The sequence below is a fragment of the Bactrocera neohumeralis genome, chromosome 3, assembly GCF_024586455.1.
Source record: "Bactrocera neohumeralis isolate Rockhampton chromosome 3, APGP_CSIRO_Bneo_wtdbg2-racon-allhic-juicebox.fasta_v2, whole genome shotgun sequence".
In the NCBI taxonomy this organism is placed as follows: domain Eukaryota; kingdom Metazoa; phylum Arthropoda; class Insecta; order Diptera; family Tephritidae; genus Bactrocera; species Bactrocera neohumeralis.
Genome location: NC_065920.1, coordinates 18397364 through 18415807, shown reverse-complemented (window position 1 = coordinate 18415807; position 18444 = coordinate 18397364). Strand labels below are relative to the sequence as shown.

The following is an 18444-nucleotide window of genomic DNA, read 5'->3' as shown; positions in this document are numbered from 1 at the left end:
ACACTGTTGTCTTCGGCATAAATCGTATAGATATCTCGATAAATGAGAAAGTGTTTCATACAAGCACCTGATTCCGATCGTTCAACTCAGCGACTCAGCACGTCACGCAGATCATTTATATGCATATGTATATATGTACTTTGTAGGGTCTCTGACGTTTCCTTTTAGGTGTTAAAAACATCTAAAAGGCAAACTTAATATATATTGTTTATGAAACAATTACATTTACGTGTAATTTATATGCTATAAAGCCTCGTAAAATCTTCAGAAAGCATGTGTTTTTACATCTGTATCTATTTCAGTAATATTAGAAACAATGTTTCAAAATGTATATTATTTTTCCAATACAAATCTATGTATATTGTATTTATATACAAATTGCATACATAGTATATAATTTATGCTCTCCTGAAGAGCGAAAAATTATGAAAGTTCTTTGCTCAAAAGCTTTCCACACACAAAAGACGGCCTATAGGCAAAACTAATGATTTAGTTGGCGCTTTATGAATGAATTCGTGGAATATGATGATGTGATTTGTGATAGAATATTTTTTATAAAATATTTCGTGATATTTAACCTTAAACATAAAGCACTTTAAAACTCTCTTTCGAAAATCAGTGCTAAAACGGCGGAAAAAAATATTTTAGTTTAGTTAAGAGTATTTTTAGGGTCAAAGTTCTTCAGGAGACAGTCCACGTCCTGGACATTTTTAAGGATCATCTTTGTGCTAAGTGCATCAGAGGAACATAAAAAAGATCAAGGCGACGCAAAAAATCGTCATGCAAAAGTGTAGAAACAAAACAGAGAACGGTAAAGATAGATAAAGCAACTTCTAGGTCAACCAGGGTAGTCCAACCGACAAGAATATGTATGTATACTAGAGTGATTCAAACAAAAAAATTTTTTTTTTCGTTTGGTACTCTGAAAAATAGGTTCCTAGAGACCTCTAAGAAAGCCTCTCCAAAAATCTATTCATAATAATTTTTTTTCATGGAGTTATAAAATTCATAAGGTATGTAGGAGGACCTTCCCGTTACAATTAAAAACTCATGTTTGGAGAGGCTTTCCTGGAGGTGTCTAGGAACTTATTTTTCCGAGTAACAAACAAAAAAAAATGTTTATTTTGAATCACTCTAATGTATACTATTCGATAAATAATGTAAATATTCTTATAGCTGTACTCATTGGTATAAATCAACTGCCGCATGGTGATGCCATCTTATTTGTCAGTCATTGACCTTTTTACACTTCGAACTTCTTGTTTCTATCTTCACAATTCTCAGTATAGTCTTGGAAAACTTAAAAAAAATTTTTTCTCTTTCCTGCAGGCATTCATATGTCTCAAATACAAATAATGACTATAAAATGTCGCGTAAATATTGTTTCCTCCATGCACGCTTAGTGTGAAAATGGAAAAGCTTCTTTCCGACACCTTCTAAGTAAAAGCAAAGTAACCATGTCTGTATTTCGATTTTAAAATTAGTATCTATAATATTTTTGAGAGCATCAAATGATATTTTCTCTCATGAGATCGTTCTTGAGATTTATGCACTGAGAAATACCTCGATATTAGCCGTCATTCGGCGTCATACGAGGTATTTTGCCCAAGTGTTAGACTACAAACATGTTCTCTTCCAACTTATTCCTTCACATTTAGTATATACATACATACATACATACATACATATGTATGTGCATACACAGCCTTTACAGATTTCATCGATCTGTTCGTTAGAGTCGGCTTCGCCTTTGACTTCGTTTGTTGCGCGTTCGTCTGCCACCTTTTATCCGATTTTTTGGCCTGTCGAGATTTTTGAATTGTTCATATAGTGTCAGTAGTATTAAAACGGCCGGTGGGCATCCAGCGAAATTTTCCGCTTAACTTGACAAATAATTTCCGTTGCTTTATCACTTTACTGTGAAAGTGTGTGTAGTTGTAGTTAAAAATATATCATATATTGGAAAATAAAATATAGAAATGGCTGAACAAAAGAAGGCTCCACTTCTCAAGAAAGAAGAAGATTACGTGAAAGCGTTGGATGGGTAAGTTTTTTCTTAACATCAACCACTTGCGTTTAAAAATTATGGAAAATTTATATAATTGCTTTGTTTCTCCAAAAATTTGTTTGTAGTTTCTTCACAAAAGAGGATCAGGTTGCGTTGTTGCTCGATTACGATGGCACATTGGCTCCACTTAGCGAAGAGCTCTCAGCCATGCCAAAGGATACTGAGATCAATATCAAGAAATTAGCTGCTAACGACAAAATCTTCATGGTTGTCTTCTCCGGACGTGATTTGGCCGAAATTAAGAACCACTTGAAATTCCCCAATGTTACCTATGCGGGCAATCACGGTTTGGAAGTTGAGTACCCATCGGGCAAGAAATTCAAGATTGAAATGCCAGAAGAACTCTTGAAGAAACATCAAGAACTCGTCAACGAACTTAAAGAAAAGGTAATATATGTGTGGTGGGTGTTGTGAAAATAGTGAGGGGTATTAAAGAATATATAATGCAATAGGTAGTACAAGAGAAGACAAAAATCTGAAAACTACTTGTAAATAAAAATAAATCTTGGAGCGTTTAAAAAGATTTAAAATTAAACTTGGAAATATTTGAAATTTAAAAAATTTGGCATATAAAAGTCTTAATATTATCATAGTTTAAATTTACTTTTATTCGATCTAGTTATACAGTACTAGTTCTATATATGTATATGTTTTCGTAATAATACTAAATTTCTCAAAATTTTTTGCTCCACAGGTGGTTTTACACGGCGCCTGGGTTGAGGACAAGAAAATCTCCGTTACATACCACTACAAGGGTGTCAATGACAAACTGAAGGCCAAATTGATCGAAACTGCCAAGGGTCTGATTCAAGGACATGGCTTCCAGCTGATCGAAACTCCATACGCTTTGGAGGGCAAACCACGCGTCAACTGGGACAAAGGTAAGTTAAGCAACATAAACATATTTATTAATATTATTTTGTGTGGGGTAAACTAGTAGGGGGTTATTGTGACTGCAACTCTTTTTGAGTAGAGAAATGTAGGTTGAAACTCTGTCAGATACACGAATATGTATGGCTTTGTTCGTTCAGGTTTTCGTTTGAAAAATGATAAATTGTTAATCGCTTAATTTTTAGCGAGATTTCAGAATAAACAGATTATTTTAATAACCGGCGTATAGTTCTAGGTGAGAGTTTAGAAGAAATTCTACTATTTTAGGGAATTTAAAATAAAATGGTAGCATAGGTACTCTAAAATACTAGAAAAAAATGGTAAAGAGAAAGAAAAAAAGTAGTTAAAAGTAATGGTTAGCATTTGGTTATAACTAACAATTTTAGTATAACCAATACTTAACCATATAACCAGTACTTAAGTAACCTTTTAAACATACTACATTTCCTAACAGTTTATTTAAGTATTCACAAATATTTTATTATTATTGTCTTCCTGCTTCCATGCAAAGTTGTTATGAAGACCACTAACTGGTAACTAATGGTTAAATAGCATATCACTAACCGGTAATTAATGGTTAAATTTGTGGTTAAAAAACATTTTTTTGCTCTCTGCTAATTTAAAGCTTCTGAAACATCGTCTGCAAAAATAAATATCAGGAAATAAATCATATGATTTCTTCAGCACTAAAATTAGATCCTTCGAAAGCAATTGCCCATATGCCCACACACGCAATTTCGCTTAGAATCAAAAGACTAATTGTTTCGTATTTGTTAATTAAAAATCATTACTAAGCAGCTATTTTCGACATTTAAATACCTATGAATTTAGTGTTAATGCCACAGGATAGAAACAAAAATTGAGGAAAAATACAAAGATTTAAAAGAATTTAGTTCAATTCTAAAACAGTTGCCATAATTTGTCACGGCACATAAATAAGCAATCGGTTATGTGGGTAGCATAGCACCGCTGCATAGAAATGCTATGTTTCATGTTTTGTTTATTTTTTTGCTATTTTATAATATCTTTGTTTTTATATTGTATTTTTGCGCGGCTCTTGTTGACCTCATTGGCCGTCCAACAAATCAATCAGTTTTTCAAAAAATTTCGAAAATTTTTTTTCGACGCTCAAGTTTGGCGCTGAAGCGAGCACCTGTTTCAAGCAATTAAAATTTGATTTTAATATGATTTATTTAATTCACCATACAGCATAAGCAAGGAAAAGTAAAAGTCGACAAAAGTGCATAAATAAAAATAAATTCAATTTAAATGCATGAAATTACAAAAACAAGCATGCAAAGTGTATATACAAATGTATATATGCATGTGTTCGTAAGAATACATAAATTACTATGAAAATATTGGCGAAAACAAAAACAAAAAACTTTTTCTGCGCCACATAAATTTTTATTAAGCAAAATGAGCCGTGTGGGCGTTCAAAAACAAAAACAAAAATAACTCATGAGAAAAAAAAAACAGAAAAATATATATAATACAAAAAATACGCCGCAAAACACAATGCTGCCACTTGTCAACAAATATAACACAACAGCGGCATGACGTTTGAAAAATAACGGTATACACAAAAAAAGCGCAAAACAAATAAGCACTAAAGCCGCATGCAAGCAAACTTGAGTGTCTAAAATTTAAATTCAAATTCCCAACCTGTTTAAAACATTTAATTATTCATCATGAAAGCTAAATTTTCAAAAGCAAAAAAAAAAAAAAAATAGAAAATGAGCGCACAAAGCCAATACATTATATGCATATAAAATATACTTTTATAATTTCTGAAATATACACGCCTACTGTGTATTGTGCATGTGTTAAAATACACTAAGCATGCATTTGTGTGTGTGTGAATGAGTGTTTGCAATGCCCGTTGGATACAATTCGGCATGTATTTCCAATCGGTCTAGCCAGTGGTCGCCTACAACGACGCCGCTGTCATTGATACATTCGTATGTATGTACATAGTATATATACATATGTGTGTGCCATGTAAGTATGGGTGTATGACTCAGAAGTCGATTTCCCGGGCAAAACGGTGGAATTGACGGGTGCGTTGATATTTTTAAGATTCTTATAGAAGAAAGCAATATTCTTATACACATTTATGTAGAATACATGCATACATACAGCTGTATATAAAAACAAGTCTATGATTGCGGAATTTTTTCAAAATTGTCGGTATAAAAATATACAAATGAATATGTATGAGTTTCTGTCATAAATTTTCCTATGATAAATATTAAAAAATGCAAGAAAAAAATTGAAATTCCTATAATAAAAAAAGAAAATAAAAATATTTCTGCAAACAAATATTTTTTTTATTTGAATATATTCTTGCTTGGTCGAAATGAAAATATACAAATACATATGTATGTATGAATTTCTGTCATAAATTTTTCTTTGATAAATTAAAAAAAATCAAAAAAAAAAAATGAAAATTCCTTAAATAATAAACAAAAATAAAAATATTTTTTCAAAAAAAAAAAATAAAAATTCCTTAAATAATAAACAAAAATAAAAATATTTTTTCAAAAAACCACAAAAAAAACGGGCATTTCAAAAAAAAAAATATTTTTTCTTGATGTAAATATATTTTTTCTTGCTCAAATAAAAATTAAGAAGCGCAAGAAAAAAATAAAAAAACTGTAATATTAAAAAAATAAAAGCAAAAAATATTTTTTTCTTTGGTGCTATTTGATTGTATATTAAAAATTGCAAGATATAACTTAAAAAAAAATTAGATTAAAAAATTTAAAAAATATTTGTTTTCTTGGTATTCATCAAATAAATATAAAAAAAAATTAACATTAAAAAAATTAAAAAAAAATAATTTAAAAAATATTTGTTTATATTTATCAAATAAATATCAAAAAAAAAATTAACATTAAAAAAATTAAAAAAAAATAATTTTTTTTTATCCTTTTATCGCCTAATTCAGAATTTTCAAAAACAAATTTCGTTATAAGATTTCCCAACCGTTTGCTGAAATTTATTTTATAATATTCATACTTCAAAGCCACAAACCGTAAATATATATTTTTAGTTTATATTAGCTGGAAAAGGTTTCGAAAACTTTTATTATATATTTAGCATACGAGTATATTTAACCGCTTCTTTTCAAAGTCTGGTAGAACAATAAATTAAGCTTTAACTCGCAATTTAAGCTTAACCACTCATTAAATTTTGTATAACGGTTAACCGCAGTTTAGCTGTTCATTAATTTTCAGTGCAGAGCTTCTAGAGATTTTTTAGTTTTTAGGGCTGCGTGATTTAAGTATGGTAATACTCATACGGTAGCCTATTTATCTAAAATTTGTCAAAAAACACAACGAAATAAATTTATGATCTCATACATACTAAACAAAAATATAAAAATAAATTTCAAAAGTAAGAAAAAAACTTGGAGCTGTCAATATTTGCCGCAATTTTGCTTAAAGATATAAATCTTTAAGTCTATAAGTATTTTGTATTCTAGTTTTGTAGGCCGGCAAAAGCTTTAGCCGCTGTGATTAATTGTTAGGGATGCCAAACAAAAAATAAAATAGAACAAAACGCAAAAATAATAGAAAGAATTATATACTTAGAAGTATATACTAGTAAAGTATATATTAAAAATAAAAAAAGAAACTAAGTAGGTCAAAATCTATAAATGCGGTACAAAAACAATACTTAAATCAAGTGAAGACACTGGAATCTCTGATTTTTATAAGTTAAACTTTTTCTTAAAAAACTCTAATCGATGTCACCGTGTTCTTTAGAAGCTAATACCCTTGGTGACTTCACAGAAAAAGTTTCATATTATGTTGGAATATACCTTGAGGAATATTGAACTCATGTAATGGTAAAATATTTAATTTAAATATCAACAACCTTACATCTACTAAACCGCCGCGGGCCTTTGTTACCAAAGGCGAATAATGTCTCTTTCATTCTATTTTTATGTCTACCATGAGAATTACTCAAATATTTCTACAGTTTTAACTGGATTCCTGCAGACTGGTGATTATAAATATTCCCTAATTAAAAAAGAAGAAGAAATGAAAAAACACACAGAATATTCAAATTTAATGGGGAATGTTTACTATCATTTAAAAGAACATTCTTTGGCATTTATTTTTGAAGAATATCTCAGGTGTCCAATTTTCGCTGACTCGTTCTGAGCATTTGGACTGGTAACTGTTGAATGACATGCGTGATGTTTGGCTCCAAGGCCTGAATCGATGCAGGATTGTCAATACTTTAGATTTTTCATATCTCCACGAGAAAAAGTCTAACGGTATGAAGATTTCTACTTTTTTCAAAGAAAAAACAAAGAAACATCAAATTTAATGGGAAATGTTGATCATTATTCAAAAGGACGTTTTTGGACATTTAGTTTTTGAAGATCATCTCTTTCCGATGTTGGCCTCGGGTACGTTTCAGAAGGTCCATCCATTGAGTCCAATTTTCGATGACTTGTTCGACCGAATGACCGAATGATGTCCGCAAAGACTTTCAACTTAACATATTCGAACAGGAAAATGTCTAACGGTGTGATGACATTATCTTCGTGGTCAATCGACCGACCAAGTGGCGCCGTCTTGTTGAAACCAAATGTCGCCGAGATCTCGAGCTACAATTTCAGGCATCAAATAGTTGTTTATCATGGCGCGATAACGATCGCCATTGACAGTTACGTTCTCACCGGCATCATTTTTGAAGAAGTATGGACCGATGATTCCACCGGCCCAAAAACCACACCAAACCGTTTATTGTTTTCTGGATGAAATGACAGCTCTTGAATCTCTTCAGATTGTTCTTCGTCCCAAATGCCCCCATTGAGCCAGAAATGGGCCTCATCGCTGAACGAAATTTGGCTCGAAAGCGTCATATCTTCTTAGAACTATTTCAAGACTTCATAGAGCGAAGCGATGTCGCTTGGGAAGTTCGAGCGGCTACAGTTTTTGCACAAGCTGTATTTTGGACACTTTCAATTTAAGATCTTGCCAAGTCGTTCGAGTGATATGTCAACAAAATAATATATTCTTGAAAAAAGTACCTATACTTGGATCACCGTTTACAATCTTCGAAAATGGCTCTGCGGGTTTTCTTTAAACATACAATTCAAATATTGATGCATTTGCTTTGAAAGTACAACAAAATTTGAGCTTTCATCTAGCTTATATTGATTGTGGTTTGTTATAGACTTATGAGCTCTCAAATTCACAATAACCTCAAATTATTGAAAAGAGGTTTGTTCAAAACAAAATAAAAAATTGAAAATTGGACTTTATAATTTGGCGAAATTTTAAAATTATTTTTATTTATTAAGCACTCGTATATTTCATTGCTATATTCAAACTATTTAACTAAATATGAGTCGAGATCTGCAGGATTTTCCAAAAATTTTAAATTAACATTCTAAAGGTCCCCTTTTCGCTTTTTAAAAGCGCTATTGAAAATTTTTTTAAGAACTTTAAAAACAGGTGTATTCCTCCACAATTTTGTATATTCATCTACAATTTTTTATTGCCACTCAGCTGCTTGAAGCATTAGAAAATCTTTTGCCAGTGTGACAACAAATTAGTCAATTTTATTGTATTACTTTGTCAATAAAAAAAAAGACTCCAATGCATGTGCACTAAGAAGCTTCCATAATATTTAAAAATACCAATGCTCGCTCTCCATTGTGCACCGTTGCTGAGTGTTTAGCCTACTTCCATAGAAAACATTGGTGCCGTCTGCATTTGAATTATGCAAAACGCAACGTCGGCGCTGACGTTGAAGTAAAATTTAATACGGTACTTATGCAGAAGCAACAGCGTATGAGCGTGTGTTTGTGTGTGTGATGCTGCAATATGACTTTATAAATATGTAGGTGTTTATTATATACATAAGAGAAACTTATGTAAGATATATGCCACATACATATGTTGCTGATGCTGCAGCTTTCTTGCGGTTGAGATTTCAAAAAACTTGCAAAGGCATGCAAATTCTTCAAATTCTGCAATAAAAATACTCTAATTACACCACAAATACAGAGAAGTCAAAATATATTAACTGCGGTTTGCAATTAATCTATTTGCGAAATAATTATTTTTACCAAAATCGATAAACAAACAGTAATTATAGGCTCAATGCAATTTGCTTTTGTAAATATACAAGAAAATACAGAGTCGTTTACATGCAAACCATAAATTGGTGTGGCTTTTGTGGTTTATGTAATTTTGCACAATTTTCGGATGCTCAAATTTATCATGGTGCGGCATTAAGAAAATAAACATTTCAATTTGTAATTTGCATTAAATTATTTATTTTGCTGCTTGTTTGGCAATTTTGAAAATTCAGTCACCCGGCCGCCAAATACTGATCGTATAGCATCATCGCCCAGAAGATTGATCGACAAATGGGCGGCGGCAGGCCGACAGATGGCCGAGAATGACCGTTTGACAATTTTAGCGAATTGCGAATTGCGAATTGCTCAACAAGCAAACACATTAAGTAAAAAAATATGCAACTCACTTCAAAAGCAAACAAATTATGCAAATGTCACCATTCAATAATATTTTTGTCCCCGCTTTGAGTGATTTGCTTCAAAGAAATAAGCGAAATCTAATAGAGTTGATATTTCGTTGATGAAATGCAGATGGGTGTTATTTGGGGAAAAATGCGATGAACAAAAATATAAATATGTATAATTTAAAAATTCGTAATTTTTTTCCAAAATCTATGGGAACGACATTAGGGTAATCCATTTACATACACTTGTGCCAACGGAGCGGTCGTTTGAGTTTGCCAGAAATCACACGTAATAAGCTGATTGCGACCCGATATTGGCTGAAAATTTGGCGAAAAACTCACGAAGAATCAATGCAGGATGCAACGGTGCATTATCCTGGTGCAAAAGTGAAGAGTTGTGGGCGCATAATTCGCTTAGACGTGGTTTTTCGGCTTCGGTTCATCTTTGCCACGATATTCGGCCGATTGATTGTCTATGTATTTCTGGGTCGTGAGCATAGATGCAAAACTCATCGCCAGTAATAATGCGTTTCATGACATCCTGGTAGTCAGAAAGCAATGTTTCACAGACGTTAACATAAAGCTGTTTTTCGAAAAAAATTAGTGATTTTGAAACCAATCGAGCTTTCAGTTTTCTTAAAGTTAACTTCCCAAATGATCTTTCAAAATGGTTTTCATTGATCCTTCCGATATTCGAGTAAGATCTCTGACTGTTAATCGTCGATTCTCAAGCACCAATTCTTTATTTTATTGACGTGTCGATTATCAGTTGATGTTGATGGCCGTCCTGGACATGGTTCGTCGTCAACTCGCTCTCGACGCTCTTTGAATAATTTGTACCAATCGGAATCACTTGTTCGCAACAAACAATTATCACCGAAGGCCTTTTCCAAAATTCTGAACGTTTCGGCACCAGAAATTTGATTCCGCACACAAAATTTAATGGAACTTGTTTGTTAAATAATTTCACTCCAAATGCAATTTATGTACTCATATAACATATAAAATCTATATACCATATTTATCGACGGATGAAAGGGTGAAACAGGAACAGGAGCGCGCTTCTTCTTCTGTAGTAATCTATACGCGAAAGGAAGCTTCAAACTAAATGACTACAATTCAGTTCTTCACGTCGAAATTTGTTTGTATAACAGAAGCTGCAAAGCGGACTTCTGCTCTAACTAGGAAGTCCATAAACATTTTAGTGGCCAGCCAAGCGGTAATTAAGGCTCTTCGTAGCCCCAATACTAAGTTTCATTGCGTTAGTTTAGGCAAGCAGGAAAAAACTAGGTTCTCAGGTGGTAACTCGGTTATTAAAATTTGGGCATCCGATCATACAAGATTAGAAGGAATCAAAAGGGCAGACGAGTTGCTCCGCTTTGGAACAGTTTCGAACACAATTCCCATAAGTTGGCTCAGACTAGTCAGCTTCAAGTCTTTGAACACTAGCAACACAGGGCATATCATAAAACTACTTTGGGACAGTGTTGATAGGGGATGCGTCTACTTCTAGGCAAAATGGAACGTAAGTAATATTATAGAGATCATCACAGGGCACCTACCCTAAGATTCCACCTTCAAAAAAGAAGAAAAGTGGATTTGGGGAAATGTGGAGCATGCGCGTAGGATGCTGACAAACTGGAACATTATCTTTACAAATGCCCAGCCTTCAGCCGGATAAGAGCGTTTATATTCCATGGTTCCTAATGCTTCAACTTAAGAAACATTGAGCAGCAGGGGTAGTCTGGCGTTCTTGTGTGTCTCTTTTCAACCAACGAAGTTATAGAATATTTGAAGTATCGCTTAAGAATGTAGTCCGTTATTTTTAAAAGCATAACCTATCGAAATATAAAAAAATGGATTTTTTCTTGTCACTGGCACTGGTTATGCCTTCCCTTGAGGGAAATCGTATTTTTAATGGGACACCCTATACATATATATATTTTTCCATTTATTTAAATATGTTATATATTTATTTTTTCTGATTGTATATTATTACTTTCGTATATATGTATGTATATACATATATTTAAATCAGTTGCGTTATGAAAATTTCCATACAGTATGTATCTGTCTAATACACAGAGTCTGCTAATTAAACACTGGCGCTACACACGTGTTTGTTTACGATTTGTTCAATTAATTCTTCCATTTAACCATATAAACAATTAAATAATCACTGTATACTACAATATCGGCATTCCTTCTTAAGTATTAATGCGCATATACAAAAATTTATTAGCGTAGCCGAAAAATATTTCAAGAGTGATTTGCAAAATTGATTAAATGAAATTCTTTGTGTGCAGTAGATTTGAAAATAATCCATATATACATACATATTTATGTTATGAACAGTCTTCAGAAACCATCTTCGTGTTGGTAAGCCACTGTTTAAGCTCTGTTCGCTTGTTAAAAATTAAAAATCAACAGAATGAAAGTGGCGTATAGAACACTCATGTGGCATAAACTCTTGCTTTGGAAGCATATAGCATATTTACTTATTATTATAAATATAAAAATATAACATAAAATTTGTTTAGAAATACGAAAAGACTTTTTCGACTACCCAATATTACTTATACCATTTGTTTGTTCAATTCGCCACTCTCTAAAGTCTAGACTCTCTTAGTAAAGTTAGTGTAAACTTGTGTAGATAATTGTAGTTCTTACCAAATGAAGAGGCTTTGGAGCACCTTTATGTATCTTTATACATTATAAAGTATATATGTATATATGTGACCTGGTCTACGGAAAGGGGGCTTAGGTGTCAAAAAAAGGAGAACAATTAATGAGATAACGAGAAACTGACGATTATTTTTAACAGCTTTTCCCAGAAAACTAGTTTTCGCACGTTAGCTCCCTTTTCGTAGACCAGGTCACATATATATATTCATATATATGTACATATGTATATCTGAAAGCATTTAACTCTTGCCCAGCTGTTCTAGGTCTAAGCGCCTCAGTTCTGCGTCAGCAAATGCAGCGGCATACCTTCTGCTGAGTAATTTGGCGTCCGATTTTTTTCCTTACATATTAATTTTACTAATGTAATTGAACAGGAACCAGAAATTGCTTGACAAAAATGCACTCACGCAAATATTTACATATTTACAGTCGCTAATGCATAGACTTGGCCTCAGCTGCACTTTCTGCTGTCATTTAATTGTCTGCGCTTTGACTTGTCGCTGTCAAATTGCGGCTGGTGCCTGATTCAATAAAATTTCTAGCTCCTTTCCCTTTCCGAATGCTATTTATACGCCCATGCAGTGATGCACTGAGGGCCAAAAGCAGACATAATGCAATATTTTTTTTTACTCAAGCAGCTGCAAGTATTCATTAAAAACAAAAGCAGAAAAAGTTTCGTAAAAATTTCAAATCCCACAAAGCCGCTGTCGCATAGTCTAATGCGCGTGGAAATATACTGTGTGCGCACTTTTCACCGTCACGCCTACAAATTAGTTGTTATCTTTTTTATTTTCTGTTTTCTCTGCAGAGTTTTTAAGTTTTCGCTAAAAATAAAATTATACTCTTTTCATTGTGTAATAGTGTGTGTCTCCACTAGCGCAGGCAGTGTTCTTAGCAGCGCGGGAGTGCCTCACAAATGGCAGCGCCTGTTTGTTGCATTGCTCCCCTCACGCCACTACTTACTTACATACTTGTAGGTGCACAAAAGTTGGTATATTTTTTCAAAAGCTCGTTTTATTATTTATTTTCGTTTTGTTTTGAAAATTATTTTTTCGAAATATTTCTCTACTTTTGTGCTTTATTTCAGTCGTTGGCTATAATAATTTTTTATGCGTTTCTTTTGATATTTTTTCGTTATTTTCCACTTTGGTTTCACTTTGTTTGTGTTAAAAATGCTAAGATTTATGATTTTAGCAACAGTTTTTCATGTATAAAGCTACTTTTACGCTGAATTTGAATTTGTTTTCTAGCGATTTCTTAACATATGTTGATATAGAAAATATTTTAAGTGCAAACAGCAGAGTTAAAAATAAATAATTATACTTTTTGCTGCATAGTTTCATTTGTTTCGAGATTTTATCACTTGTGAAACTGAATAAAATGTAAATTTATATTTCAGTTTTGAACAGATTTATGTTAAAATGGCGCTTGAAAAATATGAGAAAATATATGTAATTTATTTTGGATATATCTAAAAATTTGTAAAAGCTTATTTTACCCTGAATAGGTTTTAATAAGTTTGGCAGAGAATTTGTGGCACTCAGAAGAAAAGTCGGAGAACCTTTTAAATATATAGGTATATACATATATGTATATGTATAAAGTTTCAACGTTATCAGCTGAATCGATTTCGTGCGTCTGTCTGTTCGTTCGTCTCTATATACCTGAACTAGTTTCCCAGTTTATGAGACATTGACCTGACACGTCCTTTTCTATCCAAGAAGCTGCATATTTGTAGGAACCGCCGATACCAGACCTAATATAGAATATAGCTGACATTCAAACTTATCGATCAAAATCAAGTCCTTGTATAGAAAATATGGTCGAGATCGGTTTAGACTAAACGATCCAAATCGAGGTAAAGATCTTTTTATGCCCTTTTATGCTATAAGAAATGCAGTTGTGAGGAATATTTTAGCTTCGGTACAACCGAAGTTAGTGGGTGTTCTTGTTTTTCATGTAATTAGATTTGGTTTAATTCGAAAAGCAACAAGAAAACCCCCAGCTAGACAATTTCACAATATTTTCATATGCCAAAAATTAATTTTTCAATTTTCGTAAAAGATGAAGTTTAGAATTTTTTGTGGTTTATAATGTATGTAAAAAAATTTCGCGATCTCTACACTTTGAAAATATCAATAGACTTTAGCTTCTAGCTTCTTTCTAGTTTATATGACCCCTATAATGGTTATAATGAGTTTTTCGAAAATAGTGCTACAAAAAATGTTTTTCAATAAAACAAAAACGGTTTTGGATATCAATGAAATATTTTATTCCTGTGAAAATACATTCGAAGCCATTATTTATGGAATTCGATTTCTTTTGCATGGCCACCAAGGGCACGCTTGCAGAAGTCCAGACGCTGAACCCAATTTTCGACGGTTTTCAAGCATAAATCGGCCGATACTGCTGCAATTTCACTTTCGATATTCGTACGAAGTTCATCACGTCGCTGGCTTGTTGGTATAGACCATCGACTTGACGTAGCTCCACATGAAATAGTCTAACGGCGTCAAATCGCACGACCGATGCGGCCAATTGACTGGGCCATTTCGTGAGATAACACGTTCACCAAACTTGGTTTTCAATAAATCGATTGTGACATTCGCTGTGTGGCCTGTGGCGCTATCTTGTTGAAACCACATATTGTCCAAGACCATATGGTAACTCATGGAGTATGTATGGATTGTTGTCTGACCAATAACTCATATTTTGCTTATTGACGTAGCCATTCAGACAAAAATGAGCCTCAATGCTGAAGATGATTTTTCGATGAACATTCGGATCATTTGCATGTTGGTCTGGTTGTCAATCGGCTTCAGTTCTTGAGTCAATTTGAACTTGTAAGGATGTACGCCAAGATCTTTTCGCAAAATTCGCTACAATGACGTCACAGAGATACCCAAGGATTGAGAACCACGTGTAAAAGTCTGATTTGGGTCTTCCTCAATTGATACGCTAGCGGCAGCAATGTTCTCAGACGCTCAATGGTCGACTATGACGACCATAAATTGGACGTAGCGCTCTCAAAGTTGAGGCCACTGACTCCGAATTTTGGTAGTAAATTTTAAAAATTTCGACTCGTTGTTGCATCGTATATCTTTCCATGATCAAGTGGAAAACCTTACTGAAGAGAGGGAAAAAATATGGCGTCGATTGCTGTCCCTATCGATCTACTTTTGTGGCGTCCCTATGGAAAACCCCTTTACGACCAATTATGTTTGAAAAAAATCTAGCGTGTTAAGATCACGAAGTTGAAGATCATTTATGATTCAAAAGTGGAACTTTTTATAGACCAAAGCTGTCAATTTTAACGATACAAAAATGTCGTTAAAAATTCAACTTTCCAAAAATCGAATTAAATTATTGTATTTTTCTTTGAGATACGAAATTAACGGTACTCAATTACATAATAAATAAATATGTGAGTACATATCTAAGTAAAAATTTGGTCACTTGAAATATTAGCCAAAAATAATCTCTTCACACACTCGTATTTAATTTCAATTGTTGAAATATGCATGTATTTACAAATGTACCGTTTTTGTATAGCAAACTCTCCTGCTATATTGTGTTTGCAATCAAAAATTTTATGTTCATACATATGTATGTATTTAATTAATTGCTACTGAGTGGGTGTTATTTGGGTAATAGTATTTTTACTACATTCGTGTTAAACAAGCAACAAGTTGAGAATGCGAAAAAAGACAATGATGAATGCAGAGATAAAAACAAAAATAAAAATGAAATAAATTGCAAAATTATGACAATTTCACACTGACACGTTGGACAAAAAAATTTGAAAAAATAATAATTAAAAATAACAATTTGACGTGAGCAAACATTTGATGCAACAATTTATGCATAAAAATACGTATTATTTTTTGTATAAATATTTTTTGGCAAATTTTTAGAAATTCCAACGATTTTAAATTACTGCAACGTTTTTTGTTTATTTATTGCTATTTTTCTATAAAAAAAATTAAGAACCAAAAATAAATTTAACATTTATACAGCAATTCTAATTAAATTTATTAATTTTTTCACCATTATGAAGAATTTATACGCATATTTGCATACATCAGGCCATTTATCTCTTGCACAGTTTTTAAAATATATTTCTAAATTGGAGAAATTACATGTTTTTTTATTTAAAGGTAGCAAGTTGAAGAAATAAAATTAAAAAAAAAAATATAAAAAAAACAAAAACAAAAATATAAATTTAATGCAATGTCATCAAAAGATATTTAAAAAATATTTAACAGTTCTACAAAAATATATTTGCATTAAAAATTTTTGATAAAAAATCTGGTTAGGAGCCATCTGCCAGTTAAGTTCTGGTTAACGTAACCAAGACTACTTTTTTCGTAAAGATCCTTTTTATCTAAATAGAACTTCACTGACAGATGGCTGCGTACTAGACATTGAGACCACGGCCCTTAGACATCTTATTTTAAGTTTTTTGATTAGTCATGTTTTGAACAATGGCGAATCGAACAAAAAAACTGGTATAAAATACATAGACTGGCATAAAAAATAGCGATAGTAAGCGACTATATAACTTGGAATAGACAACTAAAAACTTTGTTGTTGCTGAAGGCATAGTTCAAACATTACGGGCTTAGTAGTGATTAATCAGGAATGGTCCTAAAATATTAGACGAATTTTTTCAACAACTTAATTATGCAAATACTGAAAAAAATAAGAGTTTAGGTCAAGTACCTCGATTTTTAGGGTTCAGTGCGCAGGTGTGATCAGTGGTTGCCCCCAAGATAATGAATTATATAAAAAATGATTCTTTTCAAAAACTTACACTCAAACACTTTCCTCTTTTTCTCCTCTTATCAACAGGTGAGGGCGCCAAAATGATTTTGGAGAAACACTTCGAAGCCGATTGGGATAAGAAACTGAAGATCATTTACGCCGGTGACGATACCACCGATGAGGATGCCATCAAAGTACTCCATGGCTTGGGCAAAACTTTCCGCGTCTCTGAGCTGCCAACACTGAAGACTTATGCCAATTATCAAATCAAAACCGTGGAAGAAGTTGGCTGGCTACTGAAAGCCATTCAATCGGTCTATGAGGTCAAGAAGAAGTAAACATAGCAGTTGTCAATATTTAAAATTCCAAAAAAGAAAAATAAAAAAATAAAATGAGTAAACAGAAGGCGATAATTGTGTAGCGTTTTTATTTAACAACAACAAAAATACATTTTTATACTTGTATGTAGCAAGGAAACAATCACAATATAAAACAAAATTATTTATACTCTTACTGGACCACTAATTTTTGATTTAATTATAAATTATATAATTATGCATTAATTGTAATTACAAACTGTTAAAAGAAATTCAATGTTTTTAAGGTCTAAAGGTGTGTGTTAATAAAAATTTTCGAAGAAAAAATAATACAAACTGAAGTAGTTGTTTTATTTTGCGCTCAAGAAAATTATGCAGGCATCTCCAGGGCTGCTCTGTCAAAAGTTCCCACGATAGAAAGGGATCTATGCAACCGGAACGGACGCCGACTTTTATGCGGCCAAGGACTATCAACTCGGCAGCATACCTCCAAATTACTTCAGCGACGTTTTCTGTCGCTACCAAAACAACAAGATTTCTCTGAGGTTAATTAATTAGTTGAGATAATAAGGCCAATAACTTGTCATTGTTATTGTTTTAGCAGCATATATGTATGTATGTATGTATATTCTAGCAATATTTTCGAACAACGCTTCGTAGTTAGTGGGAGTCAAAAAAATTACCGTTGTTTCCCCTGTCCATATATGTACGTTGGATAGATTGTTCTGAAATTGTCGGAGTTTAGTCTTTGTTGTAATTGTTTAATTGTTGTTTTCCTGATTCTGAAATAAGAGAGTTGTTAACAAATTTATTCATGCACTTTTAGAAAATGTTTGTAGAGAATGTTGTGTAATATGGATACCAGCTTCGATGCCTACAGGAAATCTTTTTCAAATGCTTTCAGAACATTTCTCATACATATCTTTTTAAAGCTAGATAAAGCATTAACACGGCGTTTCCTTTAACTTTATAAATATAATAATAATAATAACCTAAAATAGGTTTCTTTCAAATATACAAAACAACTGAAGGTAAACAGATCAACTGTTCCCAGCAGCATATTGACATTATATACAAATTTTTTTATAAAATTATAAAAAAAAAATCACTTGACACTAAATAATTAAAATATAAATACTAAAGTGTCTCAAAAAGCAAGTGTTCTTAAATATAAAATTAAAAACATTTATTTATTTTAATAAAAAGCAC

The 18444-nt window shown here is 32.4% G+C and overlaps 1 protein-coding gene and 1 long non-coding RNA gene across 2 annotated transcripts; one reads left to right on the top strand and one right to left on the bottom strand.

Annotated features, from left to right (window-relative positions):
• The first annotated feature begins 1129 nt into the window (after positions 1-1129).
• On the top strand, positions 1130-17331 carry LOC126754221 (uncharacterized). Its single transcript, XM_050466189.1, has 4 exons — positions 1130-2044; positions 2134-2455; positions 2763-2949; positions 17006-17331. The coding sequence occupies exons 1-4, from the start codon at positions 1980-1982 to the stop codon at positions 17254-17256; spliced, it is 825 nt and encodes a 274-aa protein (XP_050322146.1). The 5' UTR covers positions 1130-1979; the 3' UTR covers positions 17257-17331.
• LOC126754224 (uncharacterized) lies at positions 17272-18141 on the bottom strand. The gene is made up of 2 exons (XR_007666273.1): positions 17919-18141; positions 17272-17753 (listed from the first exon to the last, which is right to left on the bottom strand). It is a non-coding gene; the product is annotated as an uncharacterized LOC126754224 (long non-coding RNA).
• Between the last annotated feature and the right edge of the window lie 303 nt (positions 18142-18444).

What these genes read in the sequence shown, in the direction of transcription:
- LOC126754221 (XM_050466189.1), top strand. Translation starts at nt 1,980, where the DNA reads ATGGCTGAACAAAAGAAGGCTCCACTTCTCAAGAAAGAAGAAGATTAC. An exon ending in TACGTGAAAGCGTTGGATGG is followed by an intron (nt 2,045 to 2,133) that starts GTAAGTTTTTTC and finishes ATTTGTTTGTAG; the next exon opens with TTTCTTCACAAAAGAGGATC. An exon ending in TCAACGAACTTAAAGAAAAG is followed by an intron (nt 2,456 to 2,762) that starts GTAATATATGTG and finishes TTTGCTCCACAG; the next exon opens with GTGGTTTTACACGGCGCCTG.